Source organism: Chiloscyllium plagiosum, chromosome 41 (genome assembly GCF_004010195.1).
Source record: "Chiloscyllium plagiosum isolate BGI_BamShark_2017 chromosome 41, ASM401019v2, whole genome shotgun sequence".
Lineage (NCBI taxonomy): Eukaryota > Metazoa > Chordata > Chondrichthyes > Orectolobiformes > Hemiscylliidae > Chiloscyllium > Chiloscyllium plagiosum.
The window spans coordinates 13586742-13607161 of NC_057750.1; the positions used below are offsets into that span (position 1 = coordinate 13586742).

The 20420-nt window shown below is 48.4% G+C and overlaps 1 protein-coding gene across 3 annotated transcripts in view; it reads right to left on the reverse strand.

The window, feature by feature from the left end:
• The window catches only part of rasgrp4 (RAS guanyl releasing protein 4), a 95991-nt gene that overhangs the window by 32746 nt on the left and 42825 nt on the right, over positions 1 to 20420 (reverse strand). For all 3 annotated transcript variants that reach the window (XM_043680983.1, XM_043680982.1, XM_043680984.1), the window contains exons 4-9: positions 18402 to 18464; positions 16834 to 16965; positions 13465 to 13618; positions 12749 to 12922; positions 8103 to 8219; positions 4905 to 5180 (exon numbers count right to left, since the gene is read on the reverse strand). In XM_043680983.1, coding sequence (XP_043536918.1) covers positions 4905 to 5180; positions 8103 to 8219; positions 12749 to 12922; positions 13465 to 13618; positions 16834 to 16965; positions 18402 to 18464 — 916 coding nt within the window. The remainder of the gene's footprint in view (positions 1 to 4904; positions 5181 to 8102; positions 8220 to 12748; positions 12923 to 13464; positions 13619 to 16833; positions 16966 to 18401; positions 18465 to 20420) is intronic.

Sequence of the window (20420 nt, forward strand, 5' to 3'; positions counted from 1 at the left end):
GTACTCTATGCTACTTTCTCCCTACCCCCACCCTCCTCTAGCTTATCTCTCCACGCTCCAGGCTCACTGCCTTTATTCCTGATGAAGGGCTTTTGCCTGAAACGTCGAATTCGAAGCTCCTTGGATGCTGCCTGAACTGCTGTGCTCTTCCAGCACCACTAATCCCCAACCAGACTCACAGGCCTAGCCCATCTCTGTAACCCTGCATTTCCCATGGCCAATGCTCCTAACCTGCACAACCCTTATACTCCAATGCCCATGAAAAAAGGGCTAACGTCCCATGATCCTTCATGATTCCCTGCTGTACCTATGTCCTGCTGGCTTTCTGGGTTTCACGTACAAGTCCCCCCCCCCATCCCCCCAGTCCCTTTGTGCTGCAGCTTTCTCTCCTTTTAAATCATACTCTGTTCATTTGTTCCCTCTTCTAAGATGAACCGATTCACATTTTCCCACATTATACTCCATTTGCCAGTTACTCAGATTTGGGTCATGCAGTATCCTTTGATGTTACACTGGGAAAGCCTTTTGCTAACTCTCTCTTGCAACACCTCAGACAGGAAAGCGTCCATTTAAAAAGTTCTCAAAAGCCTTATTCCTCATTCACTCTGTGTGTAAGGCATTCCTGCTCGACAACTCTGCAAGAAACCAGGGTGCCCTCCTCAAACTATCCCCTTTGTTCACCACCCCACTGTTGGTGGCTGTCCCTTCAGCCAGTTAGAACCCTGCGCCTCTCTGACCCTCCTTAAAGTCTATCTATTTGCCCAACCCGTTGGTCACCTCTCTTAGAACCCACTGCTGTGACCCAGAGTCGGGGTTTCCCTAATACCTGCTTCTGAGAATTCAATTACTCATGACCCGTTGACCAATAGTTCATCATCAAGGTTGTCCCAATTACAACAACACTTCAATGGATTTGGACGATCGTGGTGACAAACTATTGGTCAATGGGTCATGAGTAATTGAGTCATTACCATTTAGAAGGAGGTCACTCGTCCCATCAAGGCTGTGCTGGCTCCCTGTAGGGCGATGTAGTCACTCCCACTCATTGGTGCACTATGGACAGTCCTACTTGCCAACATCATCCTCTCCCCACCCTCCCCTCCCCAGGTCTATAAAAGGCCCCTTTACTTACATATATAGACACTTGTCTAATGTCCATCTGGGAACTGCCTGAATCCGAAACCAAACCCAAAATTGTGATGGGCCCCATCCTGCATCCAACCCTGTTATCTCCCTATTTAAGACGGACAGCGGTAAGTTAAATATGACATTCCCCTTCTTCTGATGCTCTGGGTGCTTGCCCACAAACTAACCCCATTGGGGTCCAAGCTGAAGGCCTCGATGTTTACTGTATTGAAGAGGGTGATACCCTTCTCTTCAGGCTTCTCCAGTTGGCCATCACTAATTGGAATCTCAGTTCCCAGCCTCCGTTGAAAGCGAGACTGATTTTATCATTCAGCAGCTTACCAATTTACAGCCCTCTTGACTCAACACTGCAGACTTTCAACTTCCTTTCTCGACCATTTTATTTACTCCCCTAGTGCCAGAGTTGATCTTGACTCCACACTTTCAGCTCCTGCGTGGAGCTGTTCCCCCCCCCCCCGGTGTCTGTGTGGGTTACCTCCAGGTGCTCCACGGTCCAAAGATGTGCAGGTTAGGGTGAACTGGCCATGCTAAATTGCCCATAGTGTTCAGGGATGTGCATGCTAGGTGGATTAACCCCTGGAAATGTGGGGAGAAAGTAGGGGGTGGGATGATTTTTGGAGGGTCAGTGCGGACTCAATGGGCTGAACGGTCTACGTTTGCACTGTAGAGATTGTACGATTCTATGATTTACTCTGCCATTAACCCTTACCCCAAAACAACTTTTTGTTTATTGCTGCAGTCATTGAGTCATACAGCACCAAAACAGACCCTTCGGCCCGACTCATCCATGCTGACCAGGTCTCCCAAATTAAACTAGTCCCATTTACCTGTGTTTGGCTCATATCCCTCCAAACCCTTCCTATTCATGTACTTGCCCAGATGCCTCTTAAATGTTGCAATTGTACCAGCCTCCACCACATCCTCTGGCAGCTCATTCCACACACGTACCACCCTCTATGTGAAAATGTTGCCCCTTAGGTCTCTTTTAAATCTTTCCCCTCTCACTTTAAACCTATGCCCTGTAGTTTTGAAAAAGACCTTGGCTATTCACTCTATCCATGCCCCTCATGATTTTATAAATCCCTATCCCCTCAGCCTCCCACACTCCAGGGAAAAAAATCCCAATCTGAGGAAAGGTGACTGGACCCGAAACATTAACTGATTTCTCTCCACAGATGCTCCAGACCTGTTGAGCTTTTCCAGCAATTTCTATGTTTGATTTTGCCTCTCCCTATAGCTCAAACCGTCCAATCCTGCCCCTAGCAATCCCTTTGAATTTTGTTCCGTCCCATCTTTTTCACTGAATCTCTCTCGACCTGTCACTCCACCCAATCCCCTCCCCTCTTTGTTGTTATTAGAAAACCGGTAGCATTTCTGTCTTCAGTGCTGAAGAGGAGCCAGGTGAGGACTCAAAACATTAACCCTGTTTCTCTCTCCACGGATGTTGCCAGACCTGCTGAGTTTCTCTACCACTTTCTATTCAGGTTTCTATTTTCAATGACGTTTTGCAACTCAAGGATTTTTTTTTTTTGTGTAAGGTTGGTGCTCCAGGCCAGTCTCACGTTTGACTCTTTCAGGAAACTCAGAAACATCATCTCAAGAGCCCAGTTTGATTCTTCACTCCCTACCCAGACCCACTCTGTTTCCAGTTGGTACAAAATTAGCCTTCGCCACCTCACAACGTAGTGCCCACTGATGCTGTGCTTTTTACTGGGAATCTTTCTTTCGGATGCCCGCAAATTCAGACAGAAGGCACCAAAATTGCAAGGTCTGTATCTCCTTTGTGATGGCTTTTCACACAGAGGGTGGTACGGGTATGGAATGAGCTGCCAGAGGATGTGGTGGAGGCTGGTACAATTGCAGCATTTAAAAGGCATCTGGATGGGTATATGAATAGGAAGGGTTTGGAGGGATATGGGCCAGGTGCTGGCAGGTGGGACTAGATTGGGTTGGGATAGCTGGTCGGCATGGAGGGGTTAGACAATAGACTATAGACAATAGGTGCAGGAGTAGGCCATTCTGCCCTTTGAGCCAGCACCACCATTCATCATGGCTGATCATCCTCAATCCTCAATCAGTATCCTGTTCCTGCCTTATCCCCACTTTCCTTAAGAGCTCTTGGACTGAAGGGTCTGTTTCTGTGCTGTACATCTCTATGACTCTATGATACTATGGCTTTACGAAGTATATTTCGTCCTTTTTTTTTTAAAGAGAGCTTTTAAGGCAGAGGTGACAAACGGTCTGCTAGCGTAAACATATTGTGAGGGGTTGGTTTAAAGCTGGAACAATAGAAGCAGCCTGGCTGGGTGGGGTCAAGCTCCCACAGAGAGCCAGGATTTGTAGTTTTAGCTCTCAGCAGCTGTGGTTGGGGTCTTGAAGAAGTGGAAGATTTTTTTTTCCCCCTCTCTTGTTTACACCAAAAGCTGGACCTTCTTTTCCTGCTATGGGAATCGTATGTGAGCCAGTTCTGCTTTTCTGAGTTTGCCTATTTGCCAAGGGTGTGTGTTTATGAGCTGTTACTATATTGGGACAGTTAATTAGTATTAGTTCCTGTACCTATTATTCTATTAAGTGTTCCAATAATGTGAATTCCTTCATTATTTTGTTGCATTTTTGATGACAGTGGATGAATAAAACATGTTTTGTTTTAATCCAATAGTTTGACCAATTGAATTTGGAAAGCAACTCCTTAAATTTGCCTCTAAAATAAGAAAAGGTCAGGGTCCAGGTTACCTTCTGAATATTTTGAGGGGATTTAGTCTAGTCCATAATGCCAAGCCAGAAACATACATTGATAGAGAAATGCCAAGGTGCCTCACAGGAGTGTCATTAGATAGTCTCTGAATTCTTTTGATTTATTCACCAGATGTGGGCATCACTGGCCACATATTGCTCATTCCTAATTACCCAGAGGGCTGTTAAGCGTCAACCACGTCACTGTGGGTCTGGAGTCACATGTAGGCCAGATCAGCTAAGGATGGCAAATCTCCTTCCCTGAAGAACTTTAGTGAACCAGATGGGTTACTCCCCAACAACTAACTGTGGTTTGATAGTCATTGAGAAGTGTGGAAGCAGACCACTTGGCCCATTGAAGAGCATCCCACCCAGACCCACCTTATCCCCTGCATTCCCCATGGCTAACCCACCTAGCCTGCAAAACCCATGGACACTACAAGCAATTTAGTATGGCCAATCCACCCATCCTGCACATCCTTGGACTGGATCACTTTGTAGAGGTTTATAATATCACGTGGAGTGTAGATAAGCTGACTAGCCAAGGGTAGGAGAGTCCAAAACCAGAGGGCATAATGATAAGGGAGGAAACCCACACAGGCACAGGGAGAACATGCAAACGCCAACACAGACAGTCACCCCGAGGCTGGAATTGAACCTGGGACCCTGGTGCTGTGAGGCAACAGTGCTAGCCACTGAGCCACCACATCACCCCAGTCACCAGACTCTTAACTCCAGATTTGATTTTAAAATTGAATTCAAATTCCACCACGGCAGGAATCGAGCCCAGAACATTGCCTGTACCTCTGGATTAATAATCCAGTGATAATACCATTTTGGCCATTACTTCCCTGGGAAGGCCCTTTCCGAGATACTTGGACTGGTGGCCAAACCCTTGGAGAAATACTTTGATATTTAACGATAGAAGTCACAGAAAGCTTCAGAGATTGATCCTGTCCAGGGTTAGTTGGGGTCTGGCCATTATTCATTCCCGTTCCCAACCAAGGCGAATGGGATCGACTCACCGTCAGCAGATGGACAAGGTCTTTGTTAGCTTCGAACGGTGGCGTACTGCCCTGGATCTGGATCAGCTCCAGGATGCGACTGTACAGCTGCTGCAGCTTGTTCAGGTTAATCTTCTTATCCTCTATATAGTCTGGCAGGGCTTCATTCAGGGAGACCAGGTCCTTCAGGTGGACCCCAAGGATGGGGATTTTAAAACCAGTGCATTCACTGAAGACCCGCCGATAGTTGCTATAGTTACTGCAGGAGGACAGAAGCTCTGTCATTTCATTCAATGTCTGCGATGAAGAGACAGAAGAACATTATCAGGGGTAAGTGACCGATTATTAGAGACTAGGCCAACAGAACTATACTCATCCCCTACTCATAATCAGTGGCATCAACTCTCCGAAGAGCATCCCACCCCAGATCCCAGGAGAAAGTGAGGACTGCAGGTCAGAGTCGAGAGTGCGGTGCTGGAAAACCTGGCAGCATCCGAGGTGCAGGAGAGTCGACGTTCCCTTTGCACTTCCCATGGCTAACCCACTTACTTTGCATGCTACCTGCAATTTATCCTGGCCAATCCACCCAGGCTGAACATTTTTGGACTGTGGGAGGAAACCCGCGCAGACACAGGGAGGACAATTGCCTGAGGGTGGAATTGAACCCGGGTCCCTGGCGCTGTGAGGCAGCAGTGCTGAGCCACTGTGCCACTCAATACCACTGCTGCGAATTAAGCATGCATTTCAACTCTCTTTCTCTCATGCCTGAAAGCAGAGATACCCAATATGGTAAGTGTCCAAGGTAACGAGCGGTCTCTGTGTCTTGTATAGGTGACCATATATGAACTTAGTGAGGGGGTACAGGCTGTTCTCCTCTAACGTGCGTTTCGTCAACGCAATTTGGCGGGAACGCAGTTGGGGAACAATTTTTTAAAAATGCGAACTTTTAAAGTATGTGTAGGCTATAGCGCAATGACACATTTCAAATGTATTTGTTATTGAGTGATTTTTGTATTGCACGGGGTCACAGACGAACGCAACAACCAACTGTATGTAGATATTGAGGCATGGCTGGGAGTCTAGACATTCATCAAGTTCTTACATTACTGAAAACGATGCACTGAAGGGCACACATTGCTCGAATGATGGCTTCATCATTTTTTTTTGTCAATGGGCGAATTTGTTTTACACAATATATGAAAGAGTCAAGTCCTCATAGTTTCTGACCCTGCTACATCAGAGATCTGGCTGAGTGACAGTCTCATTGGGTAGCTGTGGTCTCAGTTTCTTTTTAGGGGAAATTATGAGTGGCTTTCTGTTTAAAACATTCCACACATACCGTTGTTACTATCCCATTCATTATTTCGGCACCGGGCAGATACGGGAGAATGGGTATGGATGTGCCCTGGCTTGTTCCAGAGAGGAACGACTCACTGTTGAAGTTTGATGGGAGGGCACGGGTTGGCAGAAGGACATGAGGCCTCTCAAAGCCATCATTAAGTTTACGGTTCATGACTCCTCTAAGAGATGGGGCGTCACAAAGTCCTGGCTAAGCTCGTGGACTCCACAGAACTCGGAGAAAGTGAGGACTGCAGATGCCGGAGATCAGAGTCGAGAGTGTGGCGCTGGAAAAGCGCGGCAGGTCAGGCAGCATCCGAGGAGCAGGAGAATCAGTGTTTCTGTCAGGCTCCTGATGAAAGGCTCTTGCCTGAAACGTTGATTCTCCTGCTCCTCGGGAACCAGGGAATGCCCCCCACCGGATGTGGGATTGCTGCTCCCAACCTTTTTCCAGTTCAATGTCACCGGGAATGCGAGCAAGAATCTCAGAATCCGTTCCAGTCGGCAACAATCCAGCCCAACATTCCAGGCTGCCACCGAAAGGACGACATCAAATCAGCCATGATCTCACTGAATGGCAGAGTAGGCCCTGATGGTCCTAGTCAGCTCTTGAATGTTGACCTCTCTTTCTCTCCACTGAGATTCTCTGGAGGACAGAGCAACAGGAGTAGGCCATTCAACTCCTCGAGTCTGTACTACCATTTAATGAGATCACGGCAATTCAGTGGCCTAAACTCCATGTACCTGCTTTTGGCCTGCATCCCTTCCTGTATCTTAACAACAACTTATCCACCTCAGATTTAAAATTAGCAACCGATCCAGCGTCCACTACCATTTGTGGAAGGGAATTCCAAGCATCTACCACCCTTTGTGTGTGGAAGTGCTTCGTAACGTCTCTCCTGAACGGTCTGAGTTCTCAGACTATGCTCTTCCTTCGAGAATCCCTAACCAATGGAAATAGTTCACCTATCCCAGCTTTTCCTGCTTTTAGCTGCTACTATTCCAGTTTCCAAATCTCCTGCTGCCTCAGGTCTTACAGATCCCTCAGCATCTCAGAGTCAGATGGAGCCAAAAATAATCATAAGACCACAAGAACTAGGAGCAGGGGTTAGGCCGTCTGGTCCCTCGAGCCCGCTCCACCATTCAATAAGATCATGGCTGAGCTTCTCATCGACTCAGCTCCACTTACCCGCCCTCTCACTCTAACTCTTAATTCCTTTACTGTTCAAAACAAAATCTACCTTCGCTTTAAAAGCGTTTACTGAAGTAGCGTCAACAACTTCATTGGGCAAGGAATTCCACAGATTCATAACCCTCTGGGTGAAGATGTTCATTCTCAATTCAATCCTAAATCTGCTCCCCCTAATCTTGAGGCTATGCCCTCTTGTCCTAGTTTCACCTGCCAGTGGAGAGGTCCTCTCTACCTCTATCTTATCTATTCCCTTCATAATTTTATATGTTTCTATAAGACACCCCCCCCTCATTCTCCTAAATTCCAATGAATATAATCCCAATCTACTCAGTCTCTCCTCATAAGCCAACCCCCTCAACTCTGGAATCAACCAGGTGAACTTCCTCTGCATTCCCTTCAGTGCCAATACATCCTTTCGCAAGGAAGGAGACCAAAACTGCACACAGTACTCCAAGTGTGGCCTCATCACAGCCTGTACAGCTGCAACATAACCTCCCTGCTTTTAAACTTAATCCCTTTAGCAATGAAGGACAAAATTCCATTTGCCTTCCTAATTATATGTTGTACGTGCAGACCAACCTTCTGTGATTCATACACAAGAACACCCAGGTCCCTCTACACGGCACATGGCCCAACTGAGCGAGAGAGAGAGAGAGAGAGAGAGAGAGGCATGAGTAAAGAGGACAGACCTTGGTAACATCCTGAGAGAGGTAGGAGCTGGTTTCCTTGAGCCGGGAAATGGCGCTGTGACAGAGGCCTCCGATCACTGCCATGAGAGTGTTAAAGTTCTGGAGCAACCGCAGTTTCTGTGAGGCAAGAAGAAGGCAATGAGGAACATCAAACGACTCCAGTGCGGAAGGTGAGCCCAAACAGGACACTCGCGTTTTAAAGAGGCCCCCACCACCATTCACGTTTCACCTTTCTTCGTTCTGTCATCGAGTGTGGACACCAAGAGAGGGGGTTAGAAAAAAGGAACATGAAAACAACATGATAATTGGAAACTGGTCCTCCATTTTGTCCTTGTAAATTGTCCATACCTTCACCTGCGTTTTGCGACACAGGGAGAGCAGAAATGTGCTCCTTTCTCCACAAAGTCCAAGATTATGGACATTATTCATCTCCATTGTCGTTCCCAGTCAGTTGTGCCCCTGTACCCCTTAACTACTCAACCTTCAAATCATACTCACACAGCACGTTAATTAATAACCACTTATCAATGGTCATTTTTCTGCCTCCGCTACACTTGACTGGCCTGACCTACACGTGACTCCGGTCCCACAGCAATTGGTACGTCTTAGTCACTAGCTTTGCTCCTTTATTACCATCTGGCTTTCACCATCATTTCTTGCCAGTATCTATTTTCCCTTGAATTGAGTGGCTTATTCAACCATTTATAAGGCCAGTTCAGAATAAACCACTCTATTGTGGATCTGGCGTCATGTGTAGGCCGGACCGGGTAAGGATGACAGATTTCCTTCCCTTCAGGACGTTGGTGAATCGGGTGGGTTTTTACGACAATTTTAATGATGGCCTCCTGTTTACCATTAGATTTTTTTTTTCTCTCATCCGGAATTCAAATTTGACTAGCCACTTGCAGTGAGATTCCAAACTGACGTTCCCAGGATTATTAGCCCAGGCCTCTGATTGACATGGTGTCTCAGTGGTTAGCACTACTGCCTTACAACATCAGGGACCCAGGTTCAGTTCCACCCTTGGCTGACCATAATACATGGAGTTCTCCTCATTTACTCCGGTTTCTTCCCACAATCCAGGGATGTGCAGGTTAGGGTGGATTGGCTGTGCTAAATTGCCCAGAGTGTTCAGGGATGTGCAGACTAGGTGTGTTAGCCACGGGCATTGCAGGGGGATGGATCTGAGTGGGATGCCCTTCAGAGGGTCGATGTGGACTCGTTAGGCTGAATGGCCTGTTTCCACACGATGGGGGATTCTATGGACGCAAGTGCATTCCACTAAATCCCAGAGATTGGATCAAAATGCATTACCGTTTTTGTTTTTTTTTCAATAACGTCTTCATGGGACATGAGTCTCACTGGCAAGGCCCAGAATTTGTTGCCCATCCCTAATTGCCCTTGAGCACAGTAGTGGCTATTTCAGAGGGCAGTTATTGCTGTGGGACTGGAGTCACGTGTAGGTCAGGCCAGTCAAGTATAGCAGAGACAGAAAAATGAGCATTGATAAGTGATTATGAATTAACGTGCTGTGCGATTATGATTTGAAGGTTGAGCAGTTGTGGGATTCTGGGGCACAACTGGCTGGGAACGACAATGGAGATGAATAATGTCACAAAGGGGAGCAGTAGGACCCAGGAGTTCATTTCCTGTTTGCTAGAACTGTAAGGAGGTGAGCTTACCTTGGACTTTGTGGAGAAAGGAGCACATTTCTGCTCTCCCTGTGTCGCAAAACGCAGGTGAAGGTATGGACAATTTACCAGGACGATGCCAGATTAAGAGATTATGAAATCAGGAAGGACTGAACAGTCTAGAGACCTATTAATGTCAAAATGTAAAAGTGGCTTCAAGAAAATACTACATACAAATCTGGAAATGTGTTGCTGGAAAAGCGCAGCAGGTCAGGCAGCATCCAGGGAACAGGAGAATCGACGTTTCGGGCATAAGCCCTTCTTCAGGGCTTATGCCCGAAACGTCGATTCTCCTGTTCCCTGGATGCTGCCTGACCTGCTGCGCTTTTCCAGCAACACATTTCCAGCTCTGATCTCCAGCATCTGCAGACCTCACTTTCTCCTCCTACATACAAATCTGGTCTCCCTGCAAGAGGAAAGATGTTGTGAAACTTGAAAGGGTTCAGAATGGATGTTGCCGGGGTTGGAGGATTTGAGCTACAGGGAGAGGCTGAACAGGCTGGGGCTGTTTTCCCTGGAGCGTCGGAGGCTGAGGGGTGACCTTGTAGAGGTTTATCAAATCATGAGGGGCATGGATAGGGTGTTAAAGCTTTGTCCAAGGGTATGAGAGTCCAAAACTAGAGGACATAGGTTTAAGGTGAGAGGGGAAAGACTTAAAAGGGACCTGAGGGGCAACTTTTTCACACAGAGGGTGGTACGTGTATGGAATGAGCTGCCAGAGGAAGTGGTGGAGGCTGGTACAATTGCAACATTTAAAAGGTATCTGGATGGGTATATGAATAGGAAGGGTTTGGAGGAAATTGGACCAAGTGTTGGCAAATGGGACAGGATTAATTTAGGATATCTGGTCAGCTTGGGTGAATAGGACAGAAGGGTCTGTTTCTGTGCTGTTTTAACTCTAGGTCTTTAGGACTCAAAAAGAGTTTGTTTGGGTGCATTTAGAGAAAATGTTTGTACGGTTTCCACAGTGAGATTGTGGGAGCAGAGTGGTAAACCGAAGATTTGGGCAAATGCCGTGGGGCCACGCGGGATTCGAACATTTGAAAGGTCCACTGGGCGAAACAGAGAAGGATGTTCCTGATGACCATAGAGTTCAGAACCAGAGGATTAACAGTTTAAGGATACGGGGACTGAGTGGAGTTTAGGACTGAAATGGGGAGAAATGTCTTCACCCAGAGAGTGGGGAGCCTTTGGAATTCACTCCCACAGAAAGTGGTTGAGGCCAAAACATTGAATGTTTTCAAGAAGGAGTTAGATTGACTTCTTCTGGCTAAAGAGAGCAAGCGGGAACAGGGATTGAATTGGACGATCAGCCGTAATCTTATTGAATGGCGGAACAGGCTCGAGGGGCCGAATGGCCTTCTGTTTTTCTGTTTTGGTGTAAACGTTCCACCATGGCAACTGGGGAAAGTGAAAATTCAACTCAACTCTCTTAAAAAATCGGAATTAAACGTCGTTGAAGTCAAAAGGTGGCCATTATAAGAATCCATTCACTCCACCTTTGTGGGACATAGATCTGCCATCCTTACCCAGTCTGGTCTTCATGCGATTCTAAACCCGTGTGTGGCTGACTCTAAAATGGCCCAGAGAGCCAATGAGGGATGGGCATAAATGCCAGCCTTGCCCACATCCCACAAGAGAATAGAAAATAGACGCGTGCAGCCGACTAGAATGAGGGACCATCGATATTAGTTGGTGTCTGGTAAATCCAGTCAGGAATTCAAGAGAAATGCCCCCCCCCCCCCAGAGAGTAGCTGGGTCATGGCACTTGGAGTGGCTAATTTCCAATTACGACGGCATTTTATAGAGAACGAGAAAGGGAAGCTAGATAAACTGGCGAGGAGGGTATAAGAAGGGTAGGTTGATGTGATCAGGTATAGTTGTGGGGTGGAGGGAGGCAGGGGAAGGGAAAGGGACAGGGGTGTAGAAACAGAACACGGTTTCCCTGCCATGGAAAGGATATTATTCAATTGGAGCAGATTCAGAAGAGATTTACCAGGATGGAGGGTTTCAGTTATAAGGTGAAAGTGAGGATTGCAGATGCTGGAGATTAGAGTCAAGATCAGAGTGGTGCTGGAAAAACACAGCAGATCAGGCAGCGTCCGAGGAGCAGGAGAATCGACATTTCGGGCAAAAGCCGCTCATCAGGAATCAGTTATAAGGAAATGCTGGGAATGTTTTTTCACTGGAACATTGGAGGTTGAGGGATGACCAACTAAATATTTATAAAATCATGAGATAAGGTGAATGGCAGGTGTTTTTTTTCCTCTAGGGTGGGCGATTTCAAAACTAGGGGCCGTATTTTTAAGGTGAGAGGAGAAAGATTTAAGAAAGACATGAGGGGCAGCTTCAACACAGACAGTGGTTGGTGTGTGGAATGGACTTCCAGAGGAAGTGGTGGGTGTGGGGACAGTTACAACGTTTAAAAGACATTTGGATAAGTTCATGAATAGGAAAGGTTTGGAGGGATATGGGCCAGGATCAGGCAGATGGGACTAGTTCAGTTTGGGATTATGGTCGGCATGGACTGGTTGGGCCAAAGGGTCTGTTTCCGTGCTGTATGACTCGATAATTCTGCAACCATAAACAGGGTTCAGCAGAATGGGAAGGGGACCAACAAATGAGAAAAAACCTAAGGCTAACAAGGAGGTACCACAGAAAATTCCTCTGCCATTGTCCTCAGTTTATTGAAGGCTGCCTTGCAGATTAAACTGCTCCATTTAGGAGTTTCAAATAATCTGTCAGTTCCAAGACAAAACTAAAGCAGAGAGAGTGCCCAGGGTTCGTTGTGTGATGAGCTGTGAGATATTAATTGATTCGAATTGGCTTGCTGTAGCACAGGGAGTTAAGAAAAAATAATTATTCTCGATAGTGAGATCATCGGGGAGAATGAGCCCTGCCCCAGTGTGCTCAGCAAGGCTGCCTAGCAACCAGTTGGTAGGCCCGAATCCTTACCTGAGCGACGTGTATGAACTTTGTGAAGACTTCAGCTCGCTGAGCTGCTGTGGGCCTGTTGAGAATCATCAGCTGCACCCACTGGGAGATCCCGTTAACCAAAGACACCGAATGCTCCAGCGCTGGATTCTCCCTCACACACCCACTCACCATGTAACTCCTATAGTCCAGGTACTGGAAGGCAGAAGAGAAAGTGCTTTTAATGAGTGCCTTTTGCGCATTCAGGGCACCTTGATTGGCTGTGGCCCACCCAATTTGGTGCACAGCAGGATCCTAGGGTGACAGCCTATGGGGTCCACTTTTCCCATGATGCTGGCTGAGGGACGTCAGAGAGGGAAATCCCTCCAAAGGCCAGCCATGCGGTCTTTTACCCTCCCCCGCATGCGATGGCGGCCCCATCCATAAGGTGGTCCACCTCCAGTGCAGGACTCCCTCAGTCGGGCCACTGGAAGAGATGGCCTTAGTTTGGCCTCGGCTCTTAGGGCTTGTGTCCTCCCAGTGATGATGGATAAATCCAGCGCAGCATGGCAAGCCTGAGGCAGATCCTCGAATGTCCGCAGTGACTCAGAGGCAGGGATTCACTGTCAAAACCTCCCAGAGGGTTTGGAAATGGGGAGGGAGCACACCCAAACTGAAAAACCCAACCCATCAGCCTCCAGTAAATACCCAGTCTCTGACTTTATCGACCCACGCACCGTCAGGAAGCCTCTGCTCACCGTTAACTGGCAGAAGGAATTAAACTCAAGGTAGCTGAGGTGTTCTGCCAATTCCGTCGGCTCCAGGTGATCGAAAAGCAGGGAGACTTTCCGTTTTTTGTTGTTGCTAGAGATGGCGTGTTGCGTGTACTTCCACGTCCATTCGTGCATGTGTCTGTGTGCATGTAGGAGAGGAGAGTTACCGCTCAATCGTACAGCAGAACACCCCCTCCAATATTGACCCGAAGGTGTCACAGCAACGACTCTGACTGAGATTAACTGGGAGCTGGTGTTTACTTAGAGTCATACAGGCCCCTTGGGTCCAACCAGTCCATGCCGACCGTAATCCCAAACTAAACTAGTCCCACCTGCCTGCTCCTGAACCATATCTCTCCAAACATTACTTATTGATGAACTTATCCAAACTATCTTTTAAGTGTTGTAACTGTACTCGCATCTAACACTTCCTCAGAAAGTTCATTCCTCACACGAACCAGTCTCTGTGTAAAGAAATTGCCCCTCATGCCTTTTTTAAACCTTTCCCTTCTCCCCTTAAAAATATGCCCGCCATTCTTGAAAGCCTCCACTCCAGGGAAAAGACACCTGCTGTTTACCCTATCCATGTCCTTCATGATTTTATAAACCTCTAAAAAGTCACCCCGCAACCTCCTACGCTCCAGTGAAAGAACTCTCAGCCTATCCAGCTACTCCTTATAGCTCAAACCCTCCAGTCCCAGCAACATCCTGGTAACTCTCTTCTGAACCCTCTCCAATTTAATAATATCCTTCCTATAGCAGGGCGAGTGGAACTGGTCACAGTACACCAGAAAAGGCCTCACCAAGGTCCTGTACAGCCTCAGTACTCGGATTTCACCAGTTTCCTCATTTCCCCCTCCCCCTACCTTGTCTCAGTCTAATCCATCGAATTCAGCACCGCCTTCCTAACCTGCAATCTTCTTCCCGACCTCTCCGCCCCCACCCCAGTCTGACCTATCACCCTCACCTTGACCTCTTTCCACCTATCACATTTCCAACGCCCCTCCCCCAAGTCCCTCCTCCCTACCTTTTATCTTAGCCTGCTAGGACACACTTTCCTCATTCCTGAAGAAGGACTTATGCCCGAAACGTCGACTCTCCTGCTCCTTTGATGCTGCCTGACCTGCTGCGCTTTTCCAGCAACACATTTTCAGCTCTGATCTCCAGCATCTGTAGTCCTTACTTTCTCCTGTCTACATATGACACAAACTTCAAAGGATTATGTACCTGAACCCCTAGGTCCCTCTGTTCTACAACACTACCCAAAGCCCTAATTTTAATTGCATAAATCCTGCCCTTGTTGCTTTATCAAATGCAACGCCTCACATTTATCCAAATTAAATTCCATCTGCCACTCCTCAGCCCAATTGATTGAGATCCCTTTTATAAGCTTAGAGAACAGTCCTCACTGTCCACTGTACCACACCAATTTTGATGTCATTTGCAAACTTACCAACCATGCCTCCCGCATTTCCATCCAAATTGTTGACAGAAATGACAAACAAAAGGGGCCTTTTTCCAAAACTAGGGAATGATGCCTGCACAAGAGGCGGCCATTCAGCTCATCACAGCTGTGCTAGCACTCCGAAAGATCAACTGCCCCCACTCCCCCGACTTTTTCAGCATAGCCCTGCACTTTTCTGTTCCTTACTTCAAGTTTATTTTTTTTTTTAGATGGGCTGTGGAATCCATTGCCTTGTCAGGCTCCTCCCAGATTGCAACCCCATTCACTGCGTAAGAAACACAAACACTGTGGAAGATGAAAATCTGAAATAATGACAGAAAATGCCGGAAAAACTCAGAAACGGCTGCCGGACTCTTTGAGCGGTGCTCGCAGCAGTGCGAACGCGGGTTGAGTCTCTTTCTTGCCACTAATGCTGCTTGACTTGTCGAGTGTTTCCAACAAATTTCGTTTCCATTCCTAAGCTTAGCACAGTCGCTTTCGGCACTGACCTCAGACCCATCTCCCCCTGGGGTCACCGTTTGGCTGAGAGCTCAGACTCCCATAAATCAAAGCCGTGAGCAGATTTGTTGACACAGAGGCGGGAGAAGGTTGACAGTGTCATGATGCCACACTCTGTGATCGCTTTTGTCAAGTGTTTCAATATATGTGCGCACAATGTGAAGAGGCGTCACCAGTTTCTGCTGTTAAAGGTTTAAAGGTCCAGTTGCTTGACACTTTTAAGGGGTTGTTGCAACAGCAGACTGATTTGCAGGAAAATTACGAGCGGGCTATTTTCCTAAGCCTTTGTGAGGAGAGAATTCACTATTTCTGTCAAGAATGGTGATTGGGCCTGGAAGGGCCAACTCCACGTGTTGCTATGGAGACTATGAGGAGCCATTGGAGGTGGGTGAGGGGCAAGCGTTGGCAAGAGGATTGGGTGGAGGGTTAAAAAACTTTAAATATCAGTAAATTACTGAGACAAAAAGCCAGCGGGGTGAGGTAGGCCGTTAGTACAGCCCCTTCCTTAGCATTGAACAGCCTCTGAGGCTGGGTCCAAACTGCTTTCATAAGCAATGGGCCCAATGCCTGCCCAGGCCCGGGGACAGTGTCGAGAAAGCTTTACTCTGTATCTAACCCTGTACCAACCCTGTTCTGGAAGTGTTTGATGGGGGCAGTGTAGAGGAAGCTTTACTCTGTATCTAACCTTGTACCAACCCTGTGCTGGAAGTGTTTGATGGGGGCAGTGCAAAGAAAGCTTTACTCTGTATCTAATCCTGAACCAACCCTGTGCTGGAAGTGTTTGATGGGGGCAGTGTAGAGAAAGCTTTACTCTGTATCTAATCCTGAACCAACCCTGTGCTGGAAGTGTTTGATGGGGACAGTGTAGAGGAAGCTTTACTCTGTATCTAACCCTGTACCAACCCTGTGCTGGAAGTGTTTGATGGGGACAGTGTCGAGAAAGCTTTACTCTGTATCTAATCCTGAACCAACCCTGTGCTGGAAGTGTTTGATGGGGGCAGTGTAGAGGAAGCTTTACTTTGTATCTAACCCTGTGCAGGGAGTATTTGATGCAGGACAGTGCGTAGATCCCAGAAACGGGATTGACAATGATCACCTTTGTGGTGGAGTTGGCTGAGGGATTAAGATTGGTGAGGAAGCCACCGCTGCTGCTTTGAAACACATCACCGAGATCGCGTGGGTCCACTTGAGAATCTAACAGAGCCTTTGACAATGCAGCACTCTCTCAGTACCGGCTGTAACGCTAGTCACTGGGATTTGAACTCGTCACTTGTGTCTTGCGCGATTGAGGACAGCGGGGTGAGACATTAGGTGGGTGCAGAGGGGGGGGGGGGGGCGCGGAGCCGGGGGGTGTTTGGGATTCCTGAGTGTGACAGAGAAACCGCTCTCACATGTTGGATGTGTCGATGAGCTGACAGTGAGATTCCTCGCCTTCATTTCGGGCCAACTGCCAGAACTGGGACATCACATCCTCCAGTTTGCTGTCCACAGTGAACACAATGGGATAACGTGCTATCCAGTACCTGGGGGGAAGGACAGAGCAATTTTGAGAACAGCGCAGCACTGGGATCCTTCCCCGCTCAGGCCCTGTTCCTCCAGCCCTTCCCTCCAACTCCACGTCTACCATTTCCGCAAGACTTGGATTTTCCGAATGCAGCAGAAACTTTGCTGCACTACCAAAGGCCCAGTTTGCTCAGAGCAAGCCCCAACAGACTGCAGTGTGGTTATAACCAGTTTCACCTGCAGGTAGAGGGTTGAGCAGGGAAGGTCTTTGAGTAAGATCAAACTCCTGTCTTCTTCAGTGCTGTCTTTGCTCACCCCCTCACATTCTCCTCTCTCGGCACAGTGGCTCAATGGTTTGCACTGCTGCCTCACAGTGCCAGGGACCCGGGTTCGATTCCAGCCTCGGGTGACTGTCTGTGCGGGTTTTCTCCAAAGATGTGAAAGTTATGGTGGATTGCTCATGGGAAATTGCCCATAGTGTTCTGGGATGTGTAGGTTAGGGGCATTCATCAGGGAAAATGTAGAGTAATAGGGGAATGGGTGTGGGTGATTTACTCTTTGGGAGGGTCAGTGTGGACTTGTTGGGCAGGGCCTGTTTCCACACTGTAGGGATTCTATGAATCTCTCACGGATCCACACCAACCAACTGCTCAACCACGCCATCAAGGAGACTCTCTCATGACAGTTTGGGGCCATTCTGGCCAGCATGGTATCCCGGTAACGACTATCCCACAACCTCCGCCTCAGGGTCAGCCATCATGGCCGGTTTTTCAATTCCTGGATCATCAGAGGAAAACTTGATTTCCGTGGACGGGAGCTCCCGAAGCCAACAGGCTACCCCCACCCCGAGATAGGGGTCACCGTCGGGAAGTGGAACCCGCTAGCCACCACAAGTGCACAGCAGGATCCCACAACTGGCCGAGTGGACCTTTTGCGCTGGGGGAAATATTGGGCAAGGTGCTTCTTTGAAGACCTGCCGTTGGGGAGGCTTTACGGCCCGCTGGGGGAGGCAGAAGGTTTCGGGTGTTAAGGTGGCAACTGACACCACTCCCCCATAACTCCCACCTCCCGGACAATGTGCCCTAGCGGCGAGAGTCGGACTTGAACCCAGAACCTGATAGCTCAGAGGGGAGTGTGCCACCAGTTGAGGGCATAGCCTTCCATATAAAGATGGCCAAGGTCAGGGGAAGCTGCACTGGCCTCAGGACCATCCTGTGACATATCCAGTCCTGCACTGCTGACCATTCTGGGGTGTCGACCTTCCCACTGAAGATTGAAGTGATTGTCTCACACCTAGCTCCCACAGATCCCAGAGTCAGCCGGCTGTCTCGTGACAACTGAGCTGCTAGGAAGAGCAGCCATGGATATACGTCCATTCCTCTACAGTCCCCAAAGCTGAGAATCCAAATTACAAAGGCCTCAAACTCCCAGCCCATGGCTATTGTGCACGACTTACCTTACAAAATGGCAGATCTTCACCCGAATCTGGTCGCGCTTTTCCCCTCCTGCGTCTCGGTAAGTGGCTGGAAGTTAAGGATCATGGACGAAGGACATTCAGCCCGAGACACTGTCCTGCCGGCCCGTGGGCGCTGACTTCTTTGAACCCTGAGCTTCCCTCCCATTCTCGTCCCGTTTCCCAAGGCGGTTCTGCCTCAGTGTCCACCCCGGTTGCTGTGGAGCGTTTTACAGCATGGAAGCAGGCCATTCAGCCCAACTGGCCTCTACTATGGTCCACACAACCCGATTCCTGCCTCATTTCATCCAAAGCCATCACCCCACAAAGAGCAAAGAAACTTTACAGCCCAGGAACAGGCCCTTCGGCCCTCCACCCCTCCTATTCCTCTCTCCATCATGCGTTTAACCAGCGTTGAGTTGAAGGGTTTTACTTCAATAAACTTCAGCATGAAAACTTACTTTCTAATGAGGATTCTGAATCTGTGACCCTTCCCACTGACCAGTGCTGACAACATATGCTCAGAACTGGGCAAAACTTCCCACCTGTGGGATTTTAATTCAAATAGTGGACCTGGAACATAATGAGTCTCAGTAAAAACCCATCTGGTTCACCTCCTTTGGGGAAGAAAATCTGCCCTTCTTGCCTGGTCTGGCCTCCAAGTGACTCTAGACCCACAGCAATGAAGTTGACTCTTAATTATCCTCAGAAATGGTGCGAGTGGGTCTCTCAGTTGGTCTTCAGGGGCAGTTGAGATCCAAAGGTTGACACATCTAAGTGGGGAGTCAAAACTTGCTCTTACTCACTTGTCACAGAGTTTATAGAAGATGGCAGACCAGGGGGTTATAGAGTCAGAGAAGCATACAGCACAGAAACAGAGTCTTCAGCCCAACCAGTCGGTGTCATGTTCCCAAACTAAACTGGTCCCTCTTGCCTGCTCCTGGCCCATAACCCATCAACTTATCCAAGTGTCTTTTAAACGTTGTAACTATCCCCACATCCACCACTTCCACATCCACACACCAGCCACTCTCTGTCGGAAAAAGTTGCCCTCTCCCTGCCACCAACCGTGCCCATTTTAAATCTTTCTGCTCACACCTTAGAAATATGTCTATGACTCTAAGGCAGCTCCCCACCACCTTCACAAGGGGCAACTAGGGACAGGCAACAAATGCTGGACCCAGCCAGGGAGGCCCCTATCATGTCAACGAGTAAATCATTAGAACGGCTCAGTTGGCCCACAAATGGTTCTCTTCAGATTGACACAGGACTGGTTTAGGCCTGGCACCCACTTCCTGCCCAGCGCTGGCACTTCCTTTGGGGCAAAAAGGCAAGGGGATTGGTGTCCTTGACAACGAGCACAGATCACCAGTCTCACACTCCAGCCAGCGAGAATCTCGGGGAAATCCTCTCAGCCGGGAGTTCTCAATTCAGTTCTCTGAACTGAAAGGCCCGAGTTCAGAGAAACAGAGTCACCTCAGGTTCTAGAGAGGCTACGAGATAAGGGTTTCAGTTTCCTGTTCAGCTCGCAAGGCTTCATAAAGCTCTCTGTTCAGTCCTGGTTAGCTATCTACAATCTCACTGTGTCTCTGCTGGGACCACTGCCTCTCTGCAAAACTCAGAAAGGAATCGCTGAGACGGTGGGGACCATTTTGCTGTACCAGGCTCAGGGGTAGCATCAAGGCCCACCTGGGAGGCCAGTCAGCCTCCCTATTCAAGCCTTTACTACCTCTCAGTTAGGTCACCAGCAGATTGGCTCTCTTGCCCATAGCACTGTCGGGAATGACCAACTTCAGAGGGCAGTTACTTTTTTAAACATGAATTCGAGGTAAAACCCGGGGGGCATGTGACCTCCTGCCAGTCACAGAGAGGCAGACCAAAATCTAACAGAAGGGAGGCGCAACAGCGGGAGGAGACGGGCAGTGCATGGACTCGCGGGATCTTCCTGAGGGGAGGGGTGGCGGGCGGAAGTTGGGGGGAATAGGGCTGGTGGTGGGATGGGGTTTGGGGTGGGGTGATGGG